The sequence below is a fragment of the Hippoglossus hippoglossus genome, chromosome 8 (assembly GCF_009819705.1).
Source record: "Hippoglossus hippoglossus isolate fHipHip1 chromosome 8, fHipHip1.pri, whole genome shotgun sequence".
Taxonomy (NCBI): domain Eukaryota; kingdom Metazoa; phylum Chordata; class Actinopteri; order Pleuronectiformes; family Pleuronectidae; genus Hippoglossus; species Hippoglossus hippoglossus.
The window spans coordinates 20,961,991-20,986,025 of NC_047158.1; the positions used below are offsets into that span (position 1 = coordinate 20,961,991).

The 24,035-nt window shown below is 45.9% G+C and overlaps 3 protein-coding genes across 5 annotated transcripts; all 3 read right to left on the reverse strand.

The window, feature by feature from the left end:
• Positions 1–1,488: 1,488 nt before the first annotated feature.
• LOC117766108 (clusterin-associated protein 1 homolog) lies at positions 1,489–4,269 on the reverse strand. The gene is made up of 9 exons (XM_034592818.1): positions 4,009–4,269; positions 3,815–3,926; positions 3,310–3,574; positions 2,987–3,082; positions 2,597–2,680; positions 2,383–2,516; positions 2,097–2,238; positions 1,721–1,772; positions 1,489–1,628 (listed from the first exon to the last, which is right to left on the reverse strand). The coding sequence occupies exons 1-9, from the start codon at positions 4,139–4,141 to the stop codon at positions 1,489–1,491; spliced, it is 1,158 nt and encodes a 385-aa protein (XP_034448709.1). The 5' UTR covers positions 4,142–4,269.
• A 495-nt stretch (positions 4,270–4,764) lies between these two features.
• Positions 4,765–17,528, reverse strand: smarca4a (SWI/SNF related, matrix associated, actin dependent regulator of chromatin, subfamily a, member 4a). 3 transcript variants are annotated; one of them, XM_034593260.1, is made up of 34 exons: positions 17,315–17,465; positions 15,118–15,381; positions 14,805–14,937; positions 13,737–14,210; positions 13,468–13,566; positions 13,118–13,373; positions 12,681–12,807; positions 12,386–12,559; positions 12,017–12,190; positions 11,759–11,929; positions 11,625–11,672; positions 11,412–11,542; positions 11,173–11,236; positions 10,956–11,098; positions 10,686–10,833; positions 10,397–10,560; positions 10,193–10,259; positions 9,963–10,073; positions 9,608–9,850; positions 9,382–9,495; positions 9,105–9,212; positions 8,867–8,953; positions 8,729–8,775; positions 8,461–8,627; positions 8,165–8,328; positions 7,769–8,035; positions 7,267–7,344; positions 6,949–7,167; positions 6,601–6,860; positions 6,393–6,498; positions 6,193–6,294; positions 5,950–6,082; positions 5,720–5,859; positions 4,765–5,441 (listed from the first exon to the last, which is right to left on the reverse strand). In XM_034593260.1, the coding sequence occupies exons 2-34, from the start codon at positions 15,337–15,339 to the stop codon at positions 5,409–5,411; spliced, it is 4,974 nt and encodes a 1,657-aa protein (XP_034449151.1). In that variant the 5' UTR covers positions 15,340–15,381; positions 17,315–17,465; the 3' UTR covers positions 4,765–5,408. The 3 variants fall into 3 exon arrangements, with proteins under 3 accessions (XP_034449151.1, XP_034449150.1, XP_034449149.1); XM_034593259.1 differs by having other exon boundaries at positions 5,232–5,441; positions 11,625–11,675; positions 17,403–17,528; XM_034593258.1 differs by having other exon boundaries at positions 5,232–5,441; positions 11,625–11,675; positions 17,315–17,478.
• A 1,130-nt stretch (positions 17,529–18,658) lies between these two features.
• Positions 18,659–24,035, reverse strand: LOC117765755 (cysteine protease ATG4D-like). Its single transcript, XM_034592221.1, has 11 exons — positions 23,877–24,035; positions 21,931–22,183; positions 21,570–21,653; positions 21,293–21,466; positions 20,780–21,071; positions 20,626–20,690; positions 20,341–20,468; positions 19,997–20,075; positions 19,819–19,895; positions 19,247–19,366; positions 18,659–19,065 (listed from the first exon to the last, which is right to left on the reverse strand). Exons 2-11 carry the CDS (start codon positions 22,121–22,123, stop codon positions 18,895–18,897), a joined length of 1,383 nt encoding a protein of 460 aa, XP_034448112.1. The 5' UTR covers positions 22,124–22,183; positions 23,877–24,035; the 3' UTR covers positions 18,659–18,894.

Here is a 24,035-nt window from a genome sequence, read left to right on the forward strand (position 1 = left end):
CAGGGGACACTCCTGCTGGGGACACTCCTGCAGGGGACACTCCTGCTGGGGAGACGTCCCCTCCTGGAATCACCCCCCCTGCAGATTCGTAGCAGACATGTTCCCCTGGTGTTTGTTTAGGTGTTGAGCGGATGTGGGAGCGTCAGGAGCTGGGACCTCACGTGGATTTGTCTCTGAGACTCTGCACCGTGCCTCCCCTCTCAGCCCCCCCCCCCAACTCGCCTCCTTCCTACACACTCACTCAAATATGTGAGGACGGTCGCCTCCAGGATGATTTACAGCTGCTCGGAGCTGCTTTTTACTCGTCTTCTTTGAATGTTAGGTCTTCATAAGCTCTCCTAGAAAACAGACTCATCATGAACTGGACCTCGGAGGGACAGGTGATCTCCATGGGACTGACCACTTATACAAACACTTTGAATTTGAAACACTTTGACATTACGTTGTTTTTTCACTCAATCTGAGTCCCGAAAATAATAAATCTGCAACAAAGAGGAAGCCGGGGGATGAAATCACCTGCAGCGAGAGGATTTGGTGAAAAGAAACAACACCAGAGACGAGGAATCAAGGAGAAGAATTGCTGGAACTGAGTCAAGAACTACAGGCTGCAGCTCAAACCCCACAAAGTCAGACGAGGACAGTGGAGGCGTCTGCAGATGCATGTGTCGGAGGCCCCCTAGTGTGCACGTGAGTCGCGTGCAGTAAAACACCAATAAAGAATGAATTACTGTCTGCAGCCAACATCCACACTAATTAATGTTTTAGTTATGTTTTATTCTCTTTGCAACTCTTTTTAAAATTTTCTTTTTAAAAGCTCTACGGGTTTATAATAAAGATCCGGTTCTATCAGATCAGATGGAAAATTGTGGAATATCTGTTTCTTAATACCTTTGAATTTATGCTAAAGACACAAACAAATGTTTCTTTTCCATAATATTAAGAAATATATAAAAGAAATACAGTGAAAATACACACGCTTGAAAATAAATGTTGTTACGTTTGCTTTTAAACGAAAAAATCATCGACATTTAATTTAAATTGACTGCTGACATCAAAGTAGTATTTTGTCCTCAACAGTGTATTAGAATATAATCTTTAATTTCACAGTATTGAAATATCTGATAGTGTAGACAGATGAGAGGGGGGGGGGTATGAAGTTTCCAGATTAACACAATGGGGAAACATCTTTAGTTCATATTCCTGAGAGGAAATGAGACGCAGTGATCCAAGTGTTAAACTGTGTGTTTCCTTCAGAACTCGTCACTGATGGACGACAGACAGACAGTCGGGGCCTTCGTGGAGGTTTGACCCCCCCCCTGGACACCTCACACATCCTCCTCTTCCTCCTCCTCTTCCTCCTCCTCCTCCTCATCATCACCATCATCATCCGTCTGAAAACGCTGATTAGAAGCACATCGAAATGTGTTATAACGAGTGAAAACAGAATAGTGTGTGTTTCTGATCGACAATAAGACACAGCATGACACATCAGGTGACACTGACCTCACTGACCTTGTTACCCAGTAAGGCCTTGATGAAACTGTCCCCTGTGGCCTGGCGACACTCTTCTCTGTGGTCGCCGGGGTCTTCGTCCTCTGAGTTCTCCGAGTCCGAATCCTCGTCGGCTCCTGCACGAATCACAACAAAGAAGAAAGGGTTTGGAAAACAAGGGACGAGGTCGCGTCCGGACTTTCTGACTTTTTGTGTGTGTTTGACTTACCGGCGCCCCACTTGCTAAATCTCGCCATTGTCCTACGGGCGTTCACAGCCTCCTGCGGGGGCGACAACAAGATTCACACATCAACGTCAATATACGTTCTTTCAGCCTCAGTGTCAGTCTCTCGTCTGAATCTGAATTTAAAACTGTGCGATGTAGTTTTCTCAGCCTGCAGATTATAAGAGGACCACTCAGTTTTCACAGATCTTACAAGTTCCCACGCTCTTTTCAATCATGCAGATTCCAGATTTTCTATTTTTGCATGTTTTCAAATCCATCCTAGCAAACAGGTCTTTGATGAGCATGACAGAGACAAAGTGATGATGATGATTCCTTCTGTAAAACACTCGAGAGTCTCGTCTCATACAAACTCACACACCTGAAGCTTCTGCTTCTCCACTTTGCTGTACTGATCCATCAGACATTCCAGGTGAGTGAGGCACTTGAACTTCACCACATAGTTCTCATGAGATTTTTCCAGCTCCGCCTCGATCTTCTCATATTCGTCCATGTACACCGGCCTGTTGAACATAGACGTACAAATGTTTTGTTGAAGAAAGAAAACTTTAAGATATCGCTCAAGTTGAATGAAGAAGCGTGCAAACAACTGCAATTAAACACTCGTTGGTTTTGCCTCTCTGCTTCCTGTCCCGTCACAAACTGACCTGATACTCTGACACGTCTGGAGTCTCGTCTGAGTCCACTCCACCTCCTTCATCTTTTGCTCGATCTTAGCGTCCAGAATGGCCACATCAGACTCAACAATACGCAGCAGTTCTCCGGTCCTCTCTGCACTCAACTGGAAAACAAACACAAAGACGAGGTGTCAGAGTTTGCGCCATTTCACGGATACGTGTGATTTTCTGGATCAATACGAACCAAAACCTCCTTGAGGGCGTCTTCGAAGGCCTTTTCCGTCTCGCTGATGTCCAGAGGTCTGGAAATAGCCGCGGTTCTCTTTTCCTGTTGGGAAAGTGGAAACAAGGACAGAGTCGTCTCCTGCAGCACCGACACTGGTGGGTTTTTACATCAACTGCAGCTTTAAAGGCCACATGACTGTTGGTGGCAGGTGTTTTAGGGAAGGTGTAAATCATAAAAAGGTAAAATCATCTGTTCATCGGTTGTGTCCTAACTTGTGAGACACGACTGCTTCCATAACACTTCAAACGGTGAAGTGACTGATCTAAAAATAGCCACACGTTGACTGTGTGGAGTCCAGACGAAGGAAAGTGGAAACCAGTGTGTCAGTTGTTGTGTGTGCTTCCTCACCCTGAGGGCCACCTCTTCTCCCAGTAAATCACACAGAGATGCTCCTGAGGCCATGACCTCGGACGTCAGCTGTCGAGCTGCTTTCAGATCAGACATCTTCAGAGAAGACGGAGTGAGACACAGTCAGCAGCGCACACTTCACTTCCACCTAAGATTTGATGTAACTCAAGCTAAAGTATGAGATTATACAAATGAAATACCACCATAGATGATGTTTAAACCAAGTAATGCAGTAAAGGTTCAAAGCTACTTAAATTCTTTCTACCACTAACGATAAAGAAACATGGTCGTTAACATTACTCAGCATAAAAGCTGCATCTCACCCATGAGCCGCGGTCGAACTTGAACTCGCTGTCGTCCACCGCGACCCGGTCGTCCGGGGTCACGTGCTCCTCGCTCAAAGCGCCGTACAGCTGCGAGGTGATCTTCAACATCTCTCTCACCGCGTAGCCATCGGCCTGGTACAGATGCTTCAGGTTGAGTTTCACGTGAGCCTTCGTCACCATGAACCGGGCCACAGCTCGGATGAAGGTCACCCTGGAGGCCTTCGTGGCCACATCGGTGGGAATGTTCACGTGAGACTCAAAGCTACGTGGGGGGGGGGGGAGTGAGATAAGACAAAGGGAATTATCACATTATTCTCTGTTACACATAAAGGGAAGAGAACCGCATGTTGGGCCACAAGAAGGCAAGACTTCCTGAAGTGGCCCACATCCGTAGAGTGAGTGAAAACATCTGATCCACTCCAGAGTGTTAGAAACAAACCATCACAGGTTTTTAGGACTTTGTAAACTTGAAGAACGCAGGACGTGTGAAGTTCAGTCGTACCTCTTGACGAGGAATTTGAGGATGTCTGCCAGCAGAGGGAAGTTGGGTCGCCTGAAGCTCTCCATAGAGATGGACCCGGGGTATTCCAAGGTCCTCATCTGTTCAATGAAGTCTGCCAGGGGAAGATGTAACGCCAGTGACTGACAATACACTCAACAACTCTCAGTTCATCTGACACAATGGGCATTACTTACTTCTTATTTCTCTGAAGGACATATCGACTGGTTTGACTGGTTCCTTCAACTGGCAACAAAAGTAAGATATGCCTTTAAACACAGGAGTTATTGACAGTGCAGCCTGATTAACCTTGAAAAGATGTTTTAGCATCTAACAAATGTGTCAAGGCAACTTCAGTCCCAGGAAAAAGCGAATGCTTGGTGTCACGGAGGGTTAATATTAGGTTATCTCGTAAAAACAACAATCTTTTTGAATGTACGGTCTCTACAACATACTGAATCAATGAGTATCTATGACGGTCTTTAACAAACCTAATGAAAATGCTTTATGAATGTTGAGCTGCTGAAATGCTTTGTCAAATCAGTCTGAAAACTGATTCGGAAACTGAAGGAAACCTGATGAATACATCAAAGCTTGATCAAAGGAATGTGATGGCATCACAGGTACCTCTTTCATATGGTACTATGGCAAAGATCAAAGACTTGTTTCGGTATATTGGCGGGTGGCAAACCAACGTCACGGTGCACTACTGCCATCTACTGTATCTCTGAATGTGTCACACTGCCACAAAGACACCACTCCCATAGAAAACAAGTATATATTCCAAAAATTGCAGAATAAGCTGAATATTTCAAAAAGTATAAATATTTGAAAGTAAGTTGTATAGAAGTAGAAATGTGGTTGAGAAAGAACATTTTGACGATTGCATGGTTGAAGTGAGTATGGTATTATTCTAGTTAGCAGTCGTACAAATAAGTTCACACAGCAGGTTTATTATGAGATGCCTTTATTGTAGTTTTTGGAATCCAGTGACACCGACACGAGAAAAATGGTCCTATCCTTCCCCCCCCCCTCTTACATACACAACCTGAGAGGAGGGGGGGGCTGCAGGGTGGGATGTACCGCAATCCCGCTTGTAGTCTTAAATTAAACACAGAGATAATAGCAAAGACACATCCAGGTGCATTTCCACAGACACGCACGACATGCATTCAAAAAGGGAAAAAGGAGGAACGCAGTGACTCCTGGTTCACATGTACGTGTTGTCCCAAAGTAAAAGATGACAAAATTAATATCATTTTTAAAAAACAGTTAGCTGTCTTAATGGCCCACGATCAGTCTATAATTCAGGCTCTGTCAATTTTCCACTTACAGGAGAAAACAAAAAGGCAAAGAGACACACTACTACTCATACAGGGAAATGGTTTAAATATGGAAGTGGAGAGTTCATATCTTTCATATTTTTTTTTTAATTAATTGTATACTTTAATGAGAATACAATTGTCCCACTAAAAATCAGCTCATCTAGGTAAAACTAGGCCCTGTCCACTGACTGTCTCCCTGCTGTGTCTAAGTAAAATATATTAAGTCCAGTAAGGGGCTCAGTGGGCCTTGGTCCGATAAGGAGGGGATCACTTCAGTCGTCATCGCTGCCACTGGCCGAATGCTCCTGAGGGAACACACACAATGGAAGCACAGATTTAATGACGCTATTCAACACAACTACACAACGACCCCACAGGGATGGATCACTCATGAACAGCTGTAAAAGTCTCAGAAAGTAAAAGACCTTAATTAATTACCCGTTAATTAATATTCTGTAATCGTTTTAGCCTGAATCTACTGTGCACATGCACTAAAAGTACTGTGATGTATTCACTGAGAGGCTTCCTACGCATTAAGAGTTTATTTACAGTCGTTGGGACTTTGCTCTTGAACTCCTCTCACCTCTTCCTGCTCCTCCTCACTGTCGTCGTCGCTCACCACCGGCTTAGCCCGAGAGCCGCGGCCCCTTCGTCGTTGTCCTTTTCCTGAACGATCGCCCTTTTCTTTCCGGCTCAGCTTGATCTTCACTTTCACCGAGCGGGCTGACGGAAAAAACAAAGATCATATAAGCATCACTACACCAACTCCTGCCTCGCTGTTCTGTGCAGAAACGCTGCATTTCTCACACTCACGTTCAGACTCCGAGCCTTCATCCAGCTCCTCCTCCTCTTCCTCACTCTCCTCTCCTTCGCTCTCGTCGTCCTTCTCGATCTTCTGCCTCACACTGGTGAAGACAGACTGAAGCACAATGGAATCCTCGTAGATCTACAACAGAGACAGTGAGAGAGATTATAAAATTATTATAAAAGCTAAGCATCAAACAGAGGCTCCCTCATTTGTTTTAAGCACAGTTCACACTACATGACTGGACTCACCAAAGACCCCTCCAGGTTGAAGGTCTGGGCATTTTGACACAGCAGCATCACGTCCTTCTCCAGGTCGTTCAGGCTGCGATACTTGTGGCTCCTGATCCTCTCCTGATGGAGGGAAGCGACGAGAGGAAGCAGCAGTTAAACGCACGTTCGATAGCGAGATGAGAAAAATCACACAAAAGAGGAAGTGGAAGGTTCTTCACCTTGATCTTTCTGAAGTCCACAGGTTTGCGGATGAGCTCGTAGTACTCAGGCAGCTCCTTGCGAGAGGGCAGCTGGATGAAGACCTCACTCAGCTGTCGCCCATTACTGCAGAGACAGGGAAGCGGTGTTAGCATGCACCACTCGCTGGGTTAAATATGTCCTAATAGATCTAGAACTTGTGTTTATGAGATGCAGTTCTGTTCTCACCCATCCTTGTATTTGATCACAGCGTCAACTGTCTTCTTCATCTTTTTAGTGAGGGAGAGGGGGTTGGGAGAGAGTTTCTCAGCAGGCGGGCGACCACGTTTCTTTGCTTTCTTCACCTCCTCGTCCTTGTCCCGCCCTCGACCGCTGCTGGAGCTGGGTGTGGCCGGGCCGTCGTGGTCGCGGTCTCTCTTGCGCTTTCTTGTTGTCTTTTTGTGACGCACTTCCTCTTCAATGTCCTCTAGATTACCTTCTTCTATGGCCTGTGTCGAGTAGAAATCAGGTCAGAAACTCTGGATTTAACGTTGCCAACATAATATTTTCCAACAGCCTAACATGATGAAAACCCACCTTGAGCCACTGCTTCTCAGTGAGCGAGTCACTGTAGTCCACCTCCTTCCGTTGGCGGGAACCTCTGCCGAACATCTTCTCCTCCTCTTCTTCACAAGTGAGCCTCTCAACCTCAGCGTCGTCTTTCAAAATCCAGCTGGGCATATCATCTTCCTCCATCAGGCGAGGTTTCCTCTTGGGATTGCGAGCATCCTCCCGGCGTCGGTCTAGATCCATGCGCTGAGATAAAAAAAGAAAAAATGACACAGCAGGGGGGTTAGTGGGTTCAGATTTAGAAATTTCAAAGTCTCTAACAACTGCAAAGGAAATGGTACCGACCATGAACAGCTCAAACTCCTCTTCACTTCTGGCAATCATCTGGTTGACAGTCTCATCATCAGGAACCTCATCCTCCTCCTAAACACACACGAGACGGAGGAAGTGAGAAGAGGCTCGCGGCAGATTTATGTGGCACCTCAGAGCCAAGTCTCTGAACTAATGACTTATTCACACAAAGAGCAGTGAAAGTAACTCAATGTATATTACATTTTAACATTAATAAAAAATGTATTTTTAAAAAAATCAGCAGAAAAGGGAAATGTTTTTATGTTAGTGTAGGAGATAAAGTTTCATATTAACCATTAAGGTTTGTGTAGAAGCAGAAAAACAAAAGGGAGAAAAGTCTGGATTGATGAAAGCTCAAAAATCCTGAGAAAACAGGGAAGTAAGGAAAAGAGATGGAAAGAGGAGGAGGGAAAAAAGAGAGAATGAAGAGGTGAAGCAGCGCACAGGCGCATGTGGGTGGGTGGGCGATGTGCGGACAGGTTCAGTTCACACCCACCCACGCCCCCCTAGTGCGGCAGCCACCTCGAACCCCGACTTCGTCCTGTTCCTCGTGCTCCAGGATGGCCTGTAAGAAAGCCCGTCGCTCACAGCCTGAGGACTTCTGGTCGAACATGCCAGCCTGGATGACCTTTTGGTCCACGTTCAGTTTATACTTTGCCGCAGCCAGAATCTTCTCCTCCACACTGTTGACGGTGCAGAGGCGGAGGACGCGCACTTCGTTTATCTGCCCGATACGATGGGCTCTGTCCTGCGCCTGCAAGTCCTGTAGGACAGACACACACGACACTTCTAGTTAATCCTCCTCAAGGATTCAGGTATTGTTGAATACACTCTTCATTCAAACACATCCTTTGCCATAACTGAGACCCTTAACATATATTGACATGAATACCTGATGTGGGTTCCAGTCACTGTCAAAGATGACGACTGTGTCAGCAGACTGCAGGTTGAGGCCCAGGCCTCCAGCTCTGGTACTGAGCAGGAACACAAAGTACTCAGAGGCTGGGTCATTGAACGTCTTGAGCAGCATGCCGCGGTCCTCCGCCTTGGTGGTTCCTACGGGGGGGGTGGGGTGGTGGGGGTGGGGGGGGGTGGGGGGGGGGGGGGGGGGGTGAAAGTGTGTTAAAAAGGTGAATACCAAATTATTAAAATCGAGTGTTTATTTATGCTAATAGAAAACCGCCTTACCGTCCAAACGCAGGTACTTGAAGCTGCGGTACGCAAAGTAGTCCTCCATGATGGTCATGAGTGTGGTCATTTGACAGAAGAGCAGCACTTTGTGGTCGGTGACCCTGAGCTTGGGCAGGATACGGTCCAGCAGCTCAAACTTCCCAGAGGAGCGGTACAGGTCAGGCCTGAGCAGGCAGAGGAAGAACATGAGCATGAATGGACCAGTGTGCAACGTATATCCACACCTACACACGTGCTGTGCAAACCTCCACAGTGTAAAACTTACCCAGAGACTACTCCACCGGAGTAACCGAGATGCTCAGAGAAAGACTCCTGTGAAGCAAACAAACAGGAGTTCAGGTTAATTCTTTTTGCTGTGAATTCTGCATGAAAATACTGGTTAAAGTCAAGTTTCTTCTGGAACCTCAATGTGCTGGAACATGTAAGGGTGGTTGCAAATCTTCCTCAGCTGCATGATAGTGTTCATCAAGGTCTTTGTGCCTCCTTTACCCTGGAAGATTTAGAAGGAAACAAAAAGACAAAACTCGCATTAGTTTCCAGAGCTTTAAATTGAATTGAACATCCTTGTATTACCTCAAGCATCTAAAACATAGAGCTAATTTGTCCAAACAAAATCTAAGACATACTGATCTCCTACTTACCTTCTTGTCTTTTTCTGAGCCGTCTGTGAGCAGGACTCCCTTGGCCTGCATGTGTCTGTACAGAACCCTCTGCAGGGCGGACATGTCGCACTTGATCACATACTCCACCTGGAAAACAACAGTGAGGGAAAAACTGAGGAAACGGTTTGATTTTAAATATATATCCACATATCTGTGTCGAGGACAGTGTGAGAATATGTTGCCTGGTGAGAATAGAAGATGAAATAGTAATAGAAGCCAACTTTAATAAGGTTAAATAAATGAAATGCAGCCGGACCTTCTCTGGCAGCTGGGCCTCGACTTCTTTCTTGAGTCGGCGCAGTAAGAACGGTCGGAGAACCTTGTGTAAACGACGAATGATCAGAATGGTCTCTTCTTCATTCAGGTCAACCTTGGTGGAGAAAAAAAAAAAAGATAACAAGGATATATTCAGAATCCGAACATGTTTCATGGCAGCTCGTGTTCTCTGGATGTTTGTTTTTACAGTCTGCTGTGGTTATCACCTTCTCTCCAGTCATGGCGAAGGGGGCGTTGAACCACTGCTCAAAAGTAGTGCAGCTCTTGAAGATGGTTGGCAGGAGGAAGTTGAGCAGGGCCCAGAGCTCAGGTAGCTTGTTCTGCAGCGGGGTGCCCGTGAGCAGCACACGCCGTGGCGCCAGGTAGTGCGTGTTCAAGACCTGGGTGAGCTTACAGTGGTGGTTCTTCATACGATGGCCCTCGTCCACAATCATGTACTTCCAACGGAGCTTCGGGAGGAAATACAGGACGTTTAGAGGTCAGACAGAGAAACAACACATCTGAGGCAGATTCAGGGATTCATTTGAGTCTCAAAACTAAAACACGTGGACGCTTCCTCACCTTTGCTAGCACTTGTTTGTCTTTGATAATGTACTCGTATGTGGTGAGCAGCACGTTAAACTTGCCACTGCGCAAGATGGGAACGAACGCGCGCCGAGCAGCGGGAGACCCCTGAAAGTGAACAGGGTTCCATTTATTTCAAAAACACAGAAATGTATTTATAACCAAAGATTCATTTTTTGTTTAGGACAAATAGGAATAAATTAAATATCCAAGTAGGTGCCACCGACCTTGTAGGAGATCTTGTGGACCGATGGCGCCCACTTATCAAACTCATAGACCCAGTTCGATAGAGTTCTGAGAATGAGAAACAACTCTGGTTTATGAGATTTTCAACATATGAACACAAAAACACAGTTCGTACAGATTGCCTATTAAATTTGTGTTTTCACAGATGAGCCCACGGGGAAGCGAGGGAGACGTGTTGGACTCACGAGAGAGGTACGATGATGAGGAAGGGCCCGTTGAGGCGCTTGTTCTCCATGAGGTAAGTGATGAGGGCGATGGTCTGAATCGTCTTTCCAAGACCCATCTCGTCGGCCAGGATGCCGTTCAAGTTGTTGTTGTAAAGTGACACCAGCCACTCCAGACCCTTGATCTGAACAAAAAAAAAAGATGGAGAGTTGGTTTGGGTTTGTTAAAAAAATCATTAAACCATGTAGTCTGGGTTTCTCTTCACATGGGAGCTACGAGTGATTCTCCTCTTCTCAGCCGGTTGTGTACCTGGTATTGCTTGAGCTGCCCGTTGATCAGCAGCGACGACTGTTTGTCCACCCTCTCTGTGACAGCATGAGCCACAGCGTAGTAGGACTGCAGGCCTCGGTTGAAACTCGCAGTACCGTATTCATCATCTACATCCTGCTTGGCGTGTCTGGAGGGTGGAGGATACAGAACAGAAATCCAGTTAAGATACGGAGAGAACATGTGCTTCAAAATGACCATATCAGGACCTAACTTTAAGGTTTATGGTCGTTTTAGACACATGTATCTTACTCGATGATGTGCAGGACATCCACTTCAGATACTTCTTCAGTATCAGGGTCAGGAATCTTCTTCTTCTCCTCTACCGGAGCTGTAGAGGGCTGAGGCTGAGGCGGAGGGGGAGGCGGAGGCGGAGGCAGCACTTCCTCTTCCTCCTTACGAAAACAACGATTAGAAAAACTACGGCAGGACAATTACAAGCTTTGGTGTTGAGTTCACGGTTACGTACCTCATCCTCATACTCGTCTTCTGAACCACTGTCTTCACTGTCTGAACGTGGCGCAACTTCATATCTGCGGAGGAACAAAATGTTTTTGACAAAGTCAGATACATTCAGACAGGTCTGTCTCCTCTTCTTCAACATTGAAACTTTATCCCACATCTACCAGCATGATTAAAAACAAAAGGAAGGAATTATCAGTTTCCACACGATCGTTTAAAAGTGATAAAGGCCGATGTGGCTCTTACCCTGGGTTCATTTCAAGCCAGGTCTCCAGCTGACCAGCCTTAGGTGCTTCAATCCCAGTCAGGATCTTCCCACTGTCAATATGGATGAGCTTCACAGGCAGGTCACTCATTTGACTGGTCTCATCTAAAGGCTGAGAGAAGCACATGAAGATGATAAATCGTGACATCTTATTGAAATATAGGGGATCTGTCAGATTCTTGTTTGACACTCACCTCTCCATCAGGTCCCAGAGCAGAAGAACGACCCTCTGTGGCCTCGGGCTTCTGAAACCGCACAAACAATTGAAGTCTGCGTAATGTTTAAAATATAACGAGACGTTGTACGACTGCTCGCTCCAAACACCTACCTTCTTTTTCTTCTTCTTCTTCTTCTTCTCTTTGAGAGCTTGCACGGCTTTGTGGGCTCGCACCAGCTCAGTGAGGTTGGCCACGTATTCGTCTGTCTGCTGAAGCAGGTAGGCCAGACGCTTGTCTTTCTTCTGGTCGATAAGTTTACGATATCCTTCTTCATCTTCAGCCTGGAATCAGATTCACTCAGGGGTCAGGCGCTGCCACTGGACTAATAAACAACCACAACAGCTCGGCGATATATTTCTGAAACTCACCATCAGCCTCCGCATTCGCTCCTTCTCAATGCGCTCGTTCTCTTTCTTCTGCTCTCGCTCGGTGTTGGCATGATAGGTGGCGACAGCTTTGGTGGCCTTCTGGATCTTCGCTGTGATGGAGCGGTGGTACTCCTTAAAGTCCTTGGCGTGCTGCAGGATGCTGTTGAGGTATTCCTGTCAACAGAACAAATACACCACTATTATTAAATCTAATAAGTAATGTGAACTATATCAAGCTCTTCAAAATCCCTACTCTCCACTTTACACTGGCGTTGTCATGTTTTCCTCTGTTAAAAAAATATCAGCACTCTTTGTGAAGTAAATCCTTTTGCCCTGTTAGAAACCCTCTGGTGTTTTCCGACAGTTTACCTGGTGTTTCTGACGACGCTTGCGCTCCTGTTCGATCTTCTGTTGTTTCTCGAGCTTCTCGGTGATGCGGGCCTCGCGCAGAGACTGACGTTTGCTGCGCTTGTAGGCCTTAGCGTTAAGGGCGGTTTCCAACGCGGTGTCACGCCGCATGCAAACCACCACCTCCTGACGCAGCTGCAGGCACAAAAAAAGGTCAGAAATTATTATTTAAAAAAACTGGAATACTAGTGTAACAGTGTTGAATAAGTGGAGGTCGAGCAGGCGCTTCAGTTGCCTGTGCTTTACACATCCCTACCTGTCTCTGGAAGTTAAGCAGCCTCAGGGCCTTCAGCTCGATGGTGGCCTTGGTGCGCAGGTCACCCGCTAAAGAGCCGGGCAGGTTCTCCAGCTCCTGGATACGGTGAGCGATACGGGCCTGTAGCCTGCAACATATATGCAGAAAAAATTACAATAATGACCATAAATTAAATAAACTCTTCTAGCTGATAATCACAAATTTGAAAAAAATACTCAATATGGTAAAAGAACTGTATGTAACACACTCTGCTTAGGATGAACGGCAATACAACTATTTCCAACTTTAATCTATAATGTGCTTTGCAGAGGTAATATATTAAATTTAAAAGGTTGATGTCAGACATTGGTCCGTATTTATAGGTGTGAACTACTGACTCGGAGGAGAATGGTTCATTATATGATAAGATTTGATGACACGCGTGTTTTTCCACTCACCTGTATTCTCTTTCCTGGAGGATCTCCACTGGGTCCAGCCCGCGGGGTTTTTGAATGGGGGTAATGCGGTTCTGCTTCTGATGCAGCATCATGGGAGGGGGCTGGGCAGGCTGACCCGGGGACTGTGTCTGAGGGGGCATTACTGGGGAGGCAGCGGGGGGCACAGAGGGAGGAGCGGGCGAGGGTCTGCCAGTGGGCTGAGGGGGAATCAACTTCTGGGGAGGATTGGATGGAGCAGCAGCATTCACCATAGGTCCTGACAGGTGTGAATTTAGAAGAGATCAGTTTTGCTGCATTGGCACATAAGAACACACAGAGTTCATTGAAGTGAGCGTCAAGACCACGTTTACCTTCAGGCCATGATTTAGGAGGTCCATTGGTCGGCGGGCCTTGCATACCTGGGGGAACCCCTGCAGGTCCGGGGGGGACCATATTAGGGCCAACCATGCCTGAAACATCAATGTCACATATTTAGATGAACTATGATGCAGGAATTGACTAATGTTAAGAAATGTTCAGCCACCAGGGGTCTCTGTGGAGCTATCTCATAGTCTACCTTCAGTAACATGTTAACATAACAAACACATTCTGAATATGCTGAGGGTCTTCTTTAACTCACCGTGTGGTCTGTTGTAGTTGGCTTGAGCTGGTCCCGGTCCAGGCCCAGGCCCAGGCCCACCTCCGGGTCCCGTAGAAGGTGGCATGTTAGGCATGGGCTGTTGCTGCATCCCTGGCATGGGCCTCTTCCCCTGCACAGCCATCTGCAGGTGATCTGGTAGGGGCTGACTGCGTGCCAGCATCTTGTAAGCCATTATCTGGGCCCTGAGTTGGTGCAACTGGTTCTGGTTGAAAGGAGTGGGCCCACCTGGCCCGGGTGCACCGACAGGTCCACCTACTGCTCCACCTGGTCCAACTGGACCCTGGGGACCGCCACGGTTAGGTTGACCCATGCCCTGATTAGGGTCACCGCTGCCTTCCATAGGGCCAGCGACGGGGCCAGGGGGACCCACGGGCATCATGGGGCCCGAGGGGGGGCCATTGGCTGGGCCAGGGCTGGGTGCATGCTCTGAACCACCCAATGGTGACGGGTAACCTGGGGAACACAAGACAGATCCATGACTGGTAAGGCAAAGAAATGATGCAGGTATCATGTTAAGTAGGTTTGATATTTAAAAGGTTCTGTATGTCCTGCTGAGTTCATTACAGAGAAATCCGTCCAAAGGCAACTGAGAACGTTGGGGAAGGACTTGTTCTAAGTTACGTTCCAGTCTGTTCACACATTGGTGGTTAATACACGTAGCTGCTTCACGTTGTTACATAAAGAGCTTTTAAGACACTGAACTTGTCAACTCCAACACTGCTGTCACTGAAGTGCTCCTGTGAGTGCCTCTCTCTTCTTGGCTTTGTAGAAGCAGCTGCTGTTCTTTTTGTCTGATGGGTAAACCCCCTTTTAGCTCCTCCCCTCCCACTGTCCTGCCCACAGCTGTTTGCTCATGCTGCCATATGAGCAGTCAAAACAAGAGGAACCGGCTGGATGGGAACTCGTTGCTCATACTCGAGGTCAACGTGACAAAGTCATGGGTTCACCTTGAATGGAGTTTTTGTGGGACAAGTAGGAGGTGGTCAATTACTATCTCTCTACACACCTTGTATGTGAGAACTCATACATTACTGTGTGTTGTGTTACCTTGAGAGTGTTGGTCCATGGGGCTCGGAGGGGGTCCCATACCACTGTGCCCCCCTGGTCTCATGCCCATGCCCTTCATCTGTCCGTAGCGAGGGTCATCGGGCATTCCCTTCTCATGCATGGCTTCCATGGGCTGATGAAAAGACACAGAATATTCAAAGGTTATAGTTTTACAGTCCTAGAGTGTAGAGTATGTCCACTCTGAAGATATTTAGGTTAAAACATTTACCACTACTAATTTAAATCAGTGTACATCCAAGAGGAAAGATATTTAAAAAAGCACATTAAACAAAGGAATAAGAATATAAAGTACTTTGTGCATCTGGTGCATGTTTTCCTGAGGATATCCTGAGGGTCCCTGTGGAGGGTGGGGGTGCCCAGATCCAGGGGGCCCTGGACTGGGCCCCATCATGCTATGGGCTGACCCTGGTGAGGGACCCGGACTCGGGCCCATCATGCCTCCTGGAGATGGCCCTGGGCCTGGGGAGGGTCCAGGCCGAGGTGTCCCTCCCATCGGGGGGTCAGGAGTGGACATCTCTCAGGGGAAGTTGGGAATGTTTGGCAGCAGCAAGGTCCCCTGTGAAGGGAGACGACAACGGGAATATCGTAAACGGTCAGAGTATGTGTGTGTGAGCAGCAGAGCTCACTTTATGTACTTTACAGGAGCAGAGCAAGTCCAAATATTTAAACACCAAACGCAACAAAGTCCAATTTGATTATACAGCAACAAGTGGGTTGAGTCACTGAAAACAGCAACAGAGATTCTGCAGGTTGCAAAGTTTCTTTAAGCACAAATTCACCAGACAAGATTAGATGTGTTCTCCACAACACTTTTAACAAAGCCAGCAAGCAACAAGTATTTACATCAAATGTATCTATCAAGTATTTGAAGTAATTGATAAATCCTTTAGAATAGTGAATATGAGAAAACAGTGAAAAGTTTTCAGGTTGTTTGTGAAGCCCAGCCAACACTTCAAAACTTCAACATATTAAATTTTACAAGAAGTCAAGACACACAGTCGAGTGGGTGGAATCAGAGATGTGTTGCTTGACCTGCTGCTCGAAAATTGAGTAAAACAATTAATCGATTATCAAAACCGTAGCAGATTAATCAAATCAATCCCGATTAGTTGGTGTAAATCTCCATACGGCGGGTGGATCACTGTGCATACGCCTGTAGAGCGACGCTGTTGTTGTGTTTCGTGCTTTGCAAAGACAACAACAAAACACAACCAACACAGAGGAAATAGTTATGAGGGGGCCGGAGCTTTTCTACTATTCATCCTCCTTTAAAAACACACTTTTTAAAAATCTAACCTTGTTTTTACACTTTTCTCATCTGTATCATTCTCACTTTGTAATTGTCTTCTGATGCCATGTGAGCTTCAAACTGCTTTTAAATGTTTCCTAATGTTTACAAAAGTTTGTGTGCCTTTAATGTCTTTGATCCTTAACTTTGTAACTGTGCTTGGAAACATAAACATAAATAAAGTTGATTCTCATTAACACCAGTATCATGAATCTCCCCACTGCTGATCCCTCATCGGTGTGGATGCAGGTTCCGGGTTTGAAGCCGTTCACAACACTGAGAACACAACACGGCCACACACACACACACAGAAGCCATGTGACACGTTTCCACCAAATGTAAACTCCAAAACACACAGTTCGAATCCCACAGGCTTCAAATCTGTCACTTAACGAGTCCCAACTGAGGTCAAGTGAAAGCCCTGACAGACGGAGCCCTGCTGAACCACAGACAGATGTGTGTGGGGGGGGGGGACAACGACGAGAGAACATCTGGACACACACGTTCAAAGCCCCAGCGTTAAGCCCGCGTTGTTTACAGTTACAAGGAAATAACAAGCGGGTTAGCTATTATTAGCATTGTTAGCTCGGCTAGCGGCTAGCCAGGCCTAGCCGGGGGTCGGCAGGTTTAGCGTCGCATAACGTAAATTAAACCCCCGATATCTTAACTTCTCGTTTCCTCACGAAGCCTCGCGGGTTGCGAGGTGTTCACCGGATTCAGGGCGAAATGTGAAATTCGAAAGTAAAGCCACAAAGAGCGAGTAGCCGAGCTCGCGACCCGCCGACTAGCTAGCTTAACAAAAAAAAGAAGAAGCCTACAACAACACAAGCTGGCGAGGATGCTAACGAGCTAGTGGGGGTTAGCCTAGCCGGGCCATGCTGTCCGAGGCCAATCATGCAGGAAAGCGGGTGTTGTTTGCGGGGAGACGTTCGCCCGAGAGTCGGGGACGTGTGACCGGGGAGAGCCCGGTCCATCCCCGCCGGGGCCCCGATTGATCCATCGCGCCTCCCGTACCCGGTGCAGCTCCCACAAGCGGGTTTTCATTCATTGCTCCGCGTCGCGCCACAAGCGACGTCGCGGCTCGTCTTTTCTCCCGCAAAACACGCACAATACCCCCGCGGAATAAAAAAGCGGATTTCCCCTCGCGCCCCGCGGGAGAGGAGGGCCCCCTCGTGCAGCCGCGGCGGGGAACTTTACTCACGCTGGCGGTGAAACGCGATGTTTGAATCCTCGCCGGGTCGCAGCGTCTCTCGCTTTTTCCTCCAAAGCAGAAACAAAGAGCGACCTACCCAGTCGGTTTTTTTCCTTCACCCTCCTCCTCCTCCTCCTCTTCTCTGGAGATCGTATCGCGGGGATCGGCCTGTGCGACTCTCCAGCGCCACCTATCCGCCGGCTCGCTCACTGCCCGCATGCCCAGTGAGGACCGGGGGAGGAATGAGGGAGGGAGAAGCCGGCGTGGGGGAGGGGAGGCCCGGGAGAGAGAGGCGACGAGAGGCCCGGGGAGGAGACTCGCACACTGGAGGAGCTCCATGTTTCTGTGTGGTTATAATAGTCATAATCATAACATCATCTTTATTATAGCTTTATATTATATAAACAGTTCCTAGTCTCTCTTTCCCCCATTATTAACAGAATATATACAGTGGGTTGCACACACAGACACGAGTATTGCACAGTTAAATGATTTAAACCTGAGTTTATAGTTCATTCCTTATTATTATTAATATTTATTGTTGCATCTGCCTTTAACAACCAGTATGACAGAGCTTAAATATGACGTCACACAGCAGTCCCTGGTCTCTCTTCCCCCTAATAAATGTTATTATTAATAATAAGATAATCCTTTATCATATCATAATAAATAATCCTTTAATTTGTTGTGTGGCAGCAGAGCACAGACACATATTCTACCTTTACTGTCAATGACTCCCTTCATCTCTAACAGATATTTTCTTATGTATAAATACTTGACACACTTTTCCATAAAGAAACAGTTTCTTCAAATCAATGTTGTAAATACTCTTATTTTGAGGTTTCTATGTTTTTATTTGGGAGTTTTTACTCTAGTTGAGGGTAAAGAACAGAGGAAATTGTGATTTGGGAATATGGGCTATACAAATAAAATTTGATTGGTTGGTTTACTGCAGTAAAAGTAATAAGTAAACATGCACAGCAAATACAAGGAAATATGAATACAAATAATATATATAGAATATATACAGCACAGACAGAAATGAGTTTTGCGCGGGTTCCTTCGTACTTTATCAACTGTTTATTTGGATAAAATACCACAAAAAAATAGTCCAGCTCATGAGAAAACTTCTGGTAACTTTATTCCTACACAGCATTTTGACTAACTACCCAGTGAAGTCATAATCTATATATTCATGTGTGAGTCACATGTTAACAAGTGTCCAATTTTCTACTCTATTCAACGGCAGCACATCCTGTCACATGACATGAAACAGTAGGAGGCTGTGTAGCTCAGGGTAACACTTTCCTTACGTTTGTCTCTGGGATACATTAGATGCCATTATTATATTTTAATTCATTTGAATAGATTAAGTACAAGAAGAAGACTTGGTGGATTTATGAAGAAACACTAATAAAATTATCCTCCTTTATCTCACAAACTTCAGTTTCATCTTAAAACAATAAATATTAATATTAATGAGCCAGACATTCTTCTCACGCTCAGTAGTTGCCACAGTCTAAACTTCATATCCATGTGTGATCATTGATCATCGAACGCCCCTCGGAGCAGGTTTTATTTTCTTCTGTTCATAATAGAACAAACTCGTCCATGCTGTTGCTGGTGGCGACTCTTCTCAGGTCATCCTTCCTCTGGATGTAGGTGATGTTGTTTGTGGGCGTGTTGTTTCGCTCATGTTCTTGACTATGTCCCTCTGCAAAGATGAACATGGGGTACGTCTCTGTAGATGTGGAGAGAGCCTGTGGGACAAAGAGGTAGAATACACATTAAAACCCTACATATGACATTTTGTTAATGGACATCCCCGTCTAAAATCTACAAGAATTCCACCAAATGAGATGCAGAGGTTATCATATGATCCAAAAAGACAAAGCAGAGTAAGGATCCATGATTAAAAATTCAAAAACCCTGGTCACGTACCTCAGTAACAATTGTGCACAGTGATTCAAAGTCCTTTTGACATTTAGCATAAAACCCTATGGTGCAGCTGGGGTCCATGCGTGAGACGGCCATTTTCCTGGGATATTTGCAGTGAAAAGACTGAAATAGGTGCAGAGAGAGAGAGAGTAAAAGATTATACTCATCAGAAATAATCTCACAGACAATATCTCTATATCTCAAAGTTCCCATGTGGATGTCATCATTAGCATTTATACTTTTAGAAAGTTTACATCAGTATTTCCCAACCAGCTTGTACCCCAAGGGGCAGGGTAGACACAAGCTGCTTTCAGAAATACACTGAAGTCCAGAGTCCAAGTTTTCTAGATATTTTACTGTGCTCATATCTAAAAACAGCAATTGATTGTGAAGCATTTCTTATACTGAACACATTGAGCCAGCTCTAACACATTTAGAACCCAGCTGGTGGTGTAGCGCTGTGGGAATCCATCTGAAGAAGAAGTGGTGGGAACCACTGGTTTGCATGTCCGTGCAGACACAGGAGGAACCACACAGAAAGCAAAAAGAAGAATGGAAACTTTACTTCCTTTTACCTCCAGGGGAAAGTTCTCCTTTGTTATATCCACCGTGGGCTGACAGTAGTGAGGGTCCAGGTACAGCAGATTGTCGTCTTTAGCACGGCAGGGCCAGAGGAAGGGGAAAACAAAGTGTAAAGACTGATACCAAACACTTACTGCACAGTTATTATCATGCACACTGCCCTGCACGTACCTTGGAAGCCGACGAAGAACAAAGAGTGTTTTGGTTTCCCTCCGATGATTCCGATGCAGCATTGAAGTGTCAAGAGTTTCTACGAAGACAAAGAATGCTTTGTTGTTCTTTGTTCATTGCAACACAGTGATGTTTGCTTGTGCTCTGCATTAGAGCAAGGGTTCCTCTGTTTTCATGTAGCAGCCCACAGCAGAGCTAACACACAGCACCCAGGGAGAAGGAACCTGTATTGAAAACACTCTAAAGAGGAATCTGAGAGTAAATCACTTTGAAGCTGCTCTACTTTTACTGGAAAGTCAAAGGATGCACATTGTAGTGAATGTAGGAAAATGTAGTTTGGATACTTTGACACAGGTGATGTAGGCGGGGTTGAGATCTTGTCCTCCGAGTCGCACAGGAACCAGGATGATGACGGACTTCCAGGACTGCGGGGGAGGCCGCTCACACAAGCTCTTCACATCCGCCACGTAAACTGGACACATACAGAACGACAGAAACACACACACGTGTTCCCAAACTGCAAACTCTACACTCCATAAATGTAAATAAATGTCTAAATAATTACTGAGCACAGCTACATTTTGCCTCCAGAGCAGACAGCAGAGACGGTGATGAAAGAAACGACTCACCGGTGCAATCCTGTGCAACATACACAACCAGATTGGGAAGGTCTGCGGATGCTGCCACAGCTTTCCTGAAACAAAAGGGTGTCCACAGTTACATCTTGATAAAAACCTGCAGGTTCCGGTGTTTGTGCTGGTGTGTTCTCGCTTCAGGTCTCACTGGAGGATGTGTGCCGCGATGGAAGGACCGTACCAGTCCCCAGCTTTCTTCCCTGAGCTTTTGCCCAACTCCACCAGCTGGTGGATTCCAAAAGGGGCAGTGGGCTGGTCTGCAAACCAGGTTACGGCCCTTCTGTGTGTGGCCTCCATGGGTCTGTCCAGGAGGGAACCCAAGCTCAGTTTTCGACACCTTTTATGCGGCCCTTCCTGGAAACTCTGTCCTCTGTGGGCAGAGCGGCTCTCGAGGTCCATGTCGTCTTTGACCGCACGGTGGCGCACAGACCAAGTCCAACCTCAAGGTGATGAAACCAGAAAGCGACATGAGTATTCTGGAATGTGACTATCTACTTGAAATAGTTTATCATGGGACCGTGACAGATTCTTTTGTTTGATGCTACAGTAAAATCCCCTTGTTTTCGAAGCTGAAAGAAAAACTCACAATCTGACATCTAGGGGTGGATGGAACAAAATGTTCCGTGCAGCTTTTGATAATTTAAATCGTGTGTGTCTTTACCTGGTGGCATGAGGTGCAAGAGGAGACCTTGTGCCAACAGCATCTGCCCCGAGCGTAGAACACAACCCCAGCCACTGTCGGTGGTCAGAGAAGAGCCGGCCAGCGGAGGGAACCCACGTCGGTACGTCAACCACAGGAGGGACACGAAGGAACTACGGAAAAGCTCTCTCTCCCCTGACATAGGTAAAGAGCTCGGATGTAAAAGTTGCCCCATGATTTTCACAAGAACAAGATCATTTTAGATTTGGGTATAAGGGCCACATGCTCGAGGCCTCACCTTGATCCTTGAGCTCGTAGGATTTCCCAAGCAAGATCACAGGAGAGCTCTTGCTGAATTTTGATTTCTGCTTCAAGGTCCAGCCTGATATATTAAAAAGGGAAAAGAGAAACAGTTTAATCTCACAGGACAAACGGATCTGCCCTTATTACACGGTAACATAAAACTGTTTCATGCCACATGGCTGAAAGCATCGTTTACATACATAGATATCTGTCTTACAATATATGTAGAGACGTTTTTAAAGGAATTGAATAAAAGGTATGATGTGTATTTTGTCATATAAGCACATGAATTGTTGATGAGTCCAAGTGAACCTTTGCACCAAAGCAGATGCTACGACTGAAGCATAAAAACTGACCATATTTGACACTGTTCCAAGCTGAGACCAACTTGGACCTGAGTTTGCTCCTGTCCACGGCCTCCTGGACGTCCCGGCTCACTTCTAGGACCCCAGGCCCGGCAGATTCCGAGGAGAGGAAGAGCCAGTCGTCCATTTCGTGGTCTGCAGAGGGCAGTCGCTCGCAGCGGGACGTGGCCATGCTGGGATTCATAACAAGTAGAGATGACCAAGACTAGAGGAGAGGAGGGTTGCTCCTTATCTCCAGGGTAACCTAAACAAACACAATGGCAGAGCAGACACAGATGACGCAGCAGTGAGGTTTTTCTTGAGACCAACGAGGTCTGAACCCGGAAGCGATGGGTTAATGTTGAGCACAGCGAAGTCAATAATTCTCCATGACAGTAAGAGAAGACTCAAACCACATGACTGCACCCTGTGACTCGAGGAATTTCAGATATGTCAGTTTAGCTGCCGCGGGAGAGATGCTGGTGTCCAATGATTCTCAAAAACACTTGGTCTGCGCCTTCTCAGATGTTACACTGACAGGTTGAAGGATTCATTCAGTATATGTGTCTTATACGTCACTAAGGTCTACTGACCAGGAAGTACTTGTCGTCCCTCACTCAAGATTAAAAACAAAACCTCATCACACATTTGAAGCCATGCCTACAACACTTGAAATATTCTTCCTACTGACATAAGATCTGCCGTCTCTGTGGATGCCTTCAAAACGAAAAATTCATTCATTCAAAAACAGGCATTTTCCTAGTTTCCTACTTTTTTTATGTGTGCTAATGCCTCTTTTATTGTTGCATTTTAAACAACTGTAATCTTGTGAAGCACTTTTTTGCGACTTGACAGAAATATCACTTACTAGAATATCATTTAAGCATCAAGAGTAATTGTGTTTATTCTGCAGCAAGTTCCCTTATGAGAGAAATTCTATTTTTGTATCAGATCATCAATAGTCATCTGTGTGACCGCAGCCTCTTCCTGTTGTGGCTGCCGGAGGTGAAACTAGCTTGTACAGTTCAGGGGTTTAGCAGCGTATCTCCAAACCTCAGCATCTGCAGCTCCACAAGGGGTCACAACATTAATCTGATGGGGTCATATCTCAGAAACAAAAACAAAAGCTCTGCTACGTCAATTCACATCAGTGTTTTAAGACTTTGTTAAATATGTCCTTTGTTTGTGAGATGTTGGATAATTTTACTTCTTTAACTTTGCTGAGGTTCTGAGGAGAATTTTAGTTTTTGGTTTTCTTGGGGGTTGCTTGGTCTTTTATCTCTATTATTATTATTATTATCATGATTATTTATCTACTCCCTTCTGTGTTCTAACCATTTGCTTCCTGTTGTGTAGTTTCTGTGTAATCCTGCTAACTCAATGGAAATAATCAAGTAATTTACATCTCGTACTTCAGTACTTAAAGTAATGTACAGTTACTTTCCACCACTGGTAATTACAGTCATATGATAGTGTGACAGGAGACTATTCTCTGATTTAACACAACATTTTACTGAACACAAAAGAAAATGATTCTTTAAAGTGAAACAGTGGAAACAGTTTAATGTGTATTTTATGCACAAAACATCTGTATTTCGGCCTTTTGTTTTCCTGCTGAGCTTCACACTGTGCTCTATTAATTAAGTTATTATATAATATTTAACTAAACTCATGACTAACAAACCCTCTGCACATTATTTGGAAACACCTGATACAACAACCATCCACACACTCTGTCACTCTGCACCTCAGGATGTGTGTAGTTTAAGTTGTGTATTTGACTTCCTTACAGCTCACTAAATCCCAGTCGTGTGATATCTTGCGAGTTAACTCTAGCTGTCGTCTTCTTGTTGAACCTCCAGCCTCGGACCCGGAGCTCGTCCTCCTGCAGACGGACCCGAGCAGCTCGACAACAACATCTCCTCTCCACAGTAACCCGGGGGACCTCCTGCTCTTACCTCCATTCGGGCTCCGGCATCGCTGCTCCAGGACTTAGACCGAGCCCCTGGACGAGCTTCACCCGCAGAACTTGCTGTAATTTCCCGTCACTTTCAAACATCCGCAGAAAACTGACAACCACCCCGCTCGCACACTTCCTGTTTATGCGTGTCACGTGA

Bases quoted from the DNA above. Each gene is read 5' to 3' on its own strand.
- LOC117766108 (XM_034592818.1), bottom strand. From the start codon at position 4,141: ATGCTAAAACATCTTTTCAAGGTTAATCAGGCTGCACTGTCAATAACT. The intron at 2,517-2,596 runs GTTCGTATTGAT...TTTGTTTTCCAG, and splicing joins ACGCCCTCAAGGAGGTTTTG to TTGAGTGCAGAGAGGACCGG. The intron at 1,773-2,096 runs GTGTGTGAGTTT...TCGCCCCCGCAG, and splicing joins TGGAGAAGCAGAAGCTTCAG to GAGGCTGTGAACGCCCGTAG.
- LOC117765755 (XM_034592221.1), bottom strand. From the start codon at position 22,123: ATGAATCCCAGCATGGCCACGTCCCGCTGCGAGCGACTGCCCTCTGCA. The intron at 21,654-21,930 runs GTCAGTTTTTAT...TTAATATATCAG, and splicing joins TTGGAACAGTGTCAAATATG to GCTGGACCTTGAAGCAGAAA. The intron at 19,066-19,246 runs GTACGTGACCAG...TTTGTCCCACAG, and splicing joins TGTGCACAATTGTTACTGAG to GCTCTCTCCACATCTACAGA.
- smarca4a (XM_034593259.1), bottom strand. From the start codon at position 15,339: ATGTCCACTCCTGACCCCCCGATGGGAGGGACACCTCGGCCTGGACCC. The intron at 12,808-13,117 runs GTGAGTGGAAAA...TATATGTTGCAG, and splicing joins CTCCAGGAAAGAGAATACAG to GCTACAGGCCCGTATCGCTC. The intron at 10,260-10,396 runs GTGAGTCCAACA...TCTCATTCTCAG, and splicing joins CTCATCATCGTACCTCTCTC to AACTCTATCGAACTGGGTCT.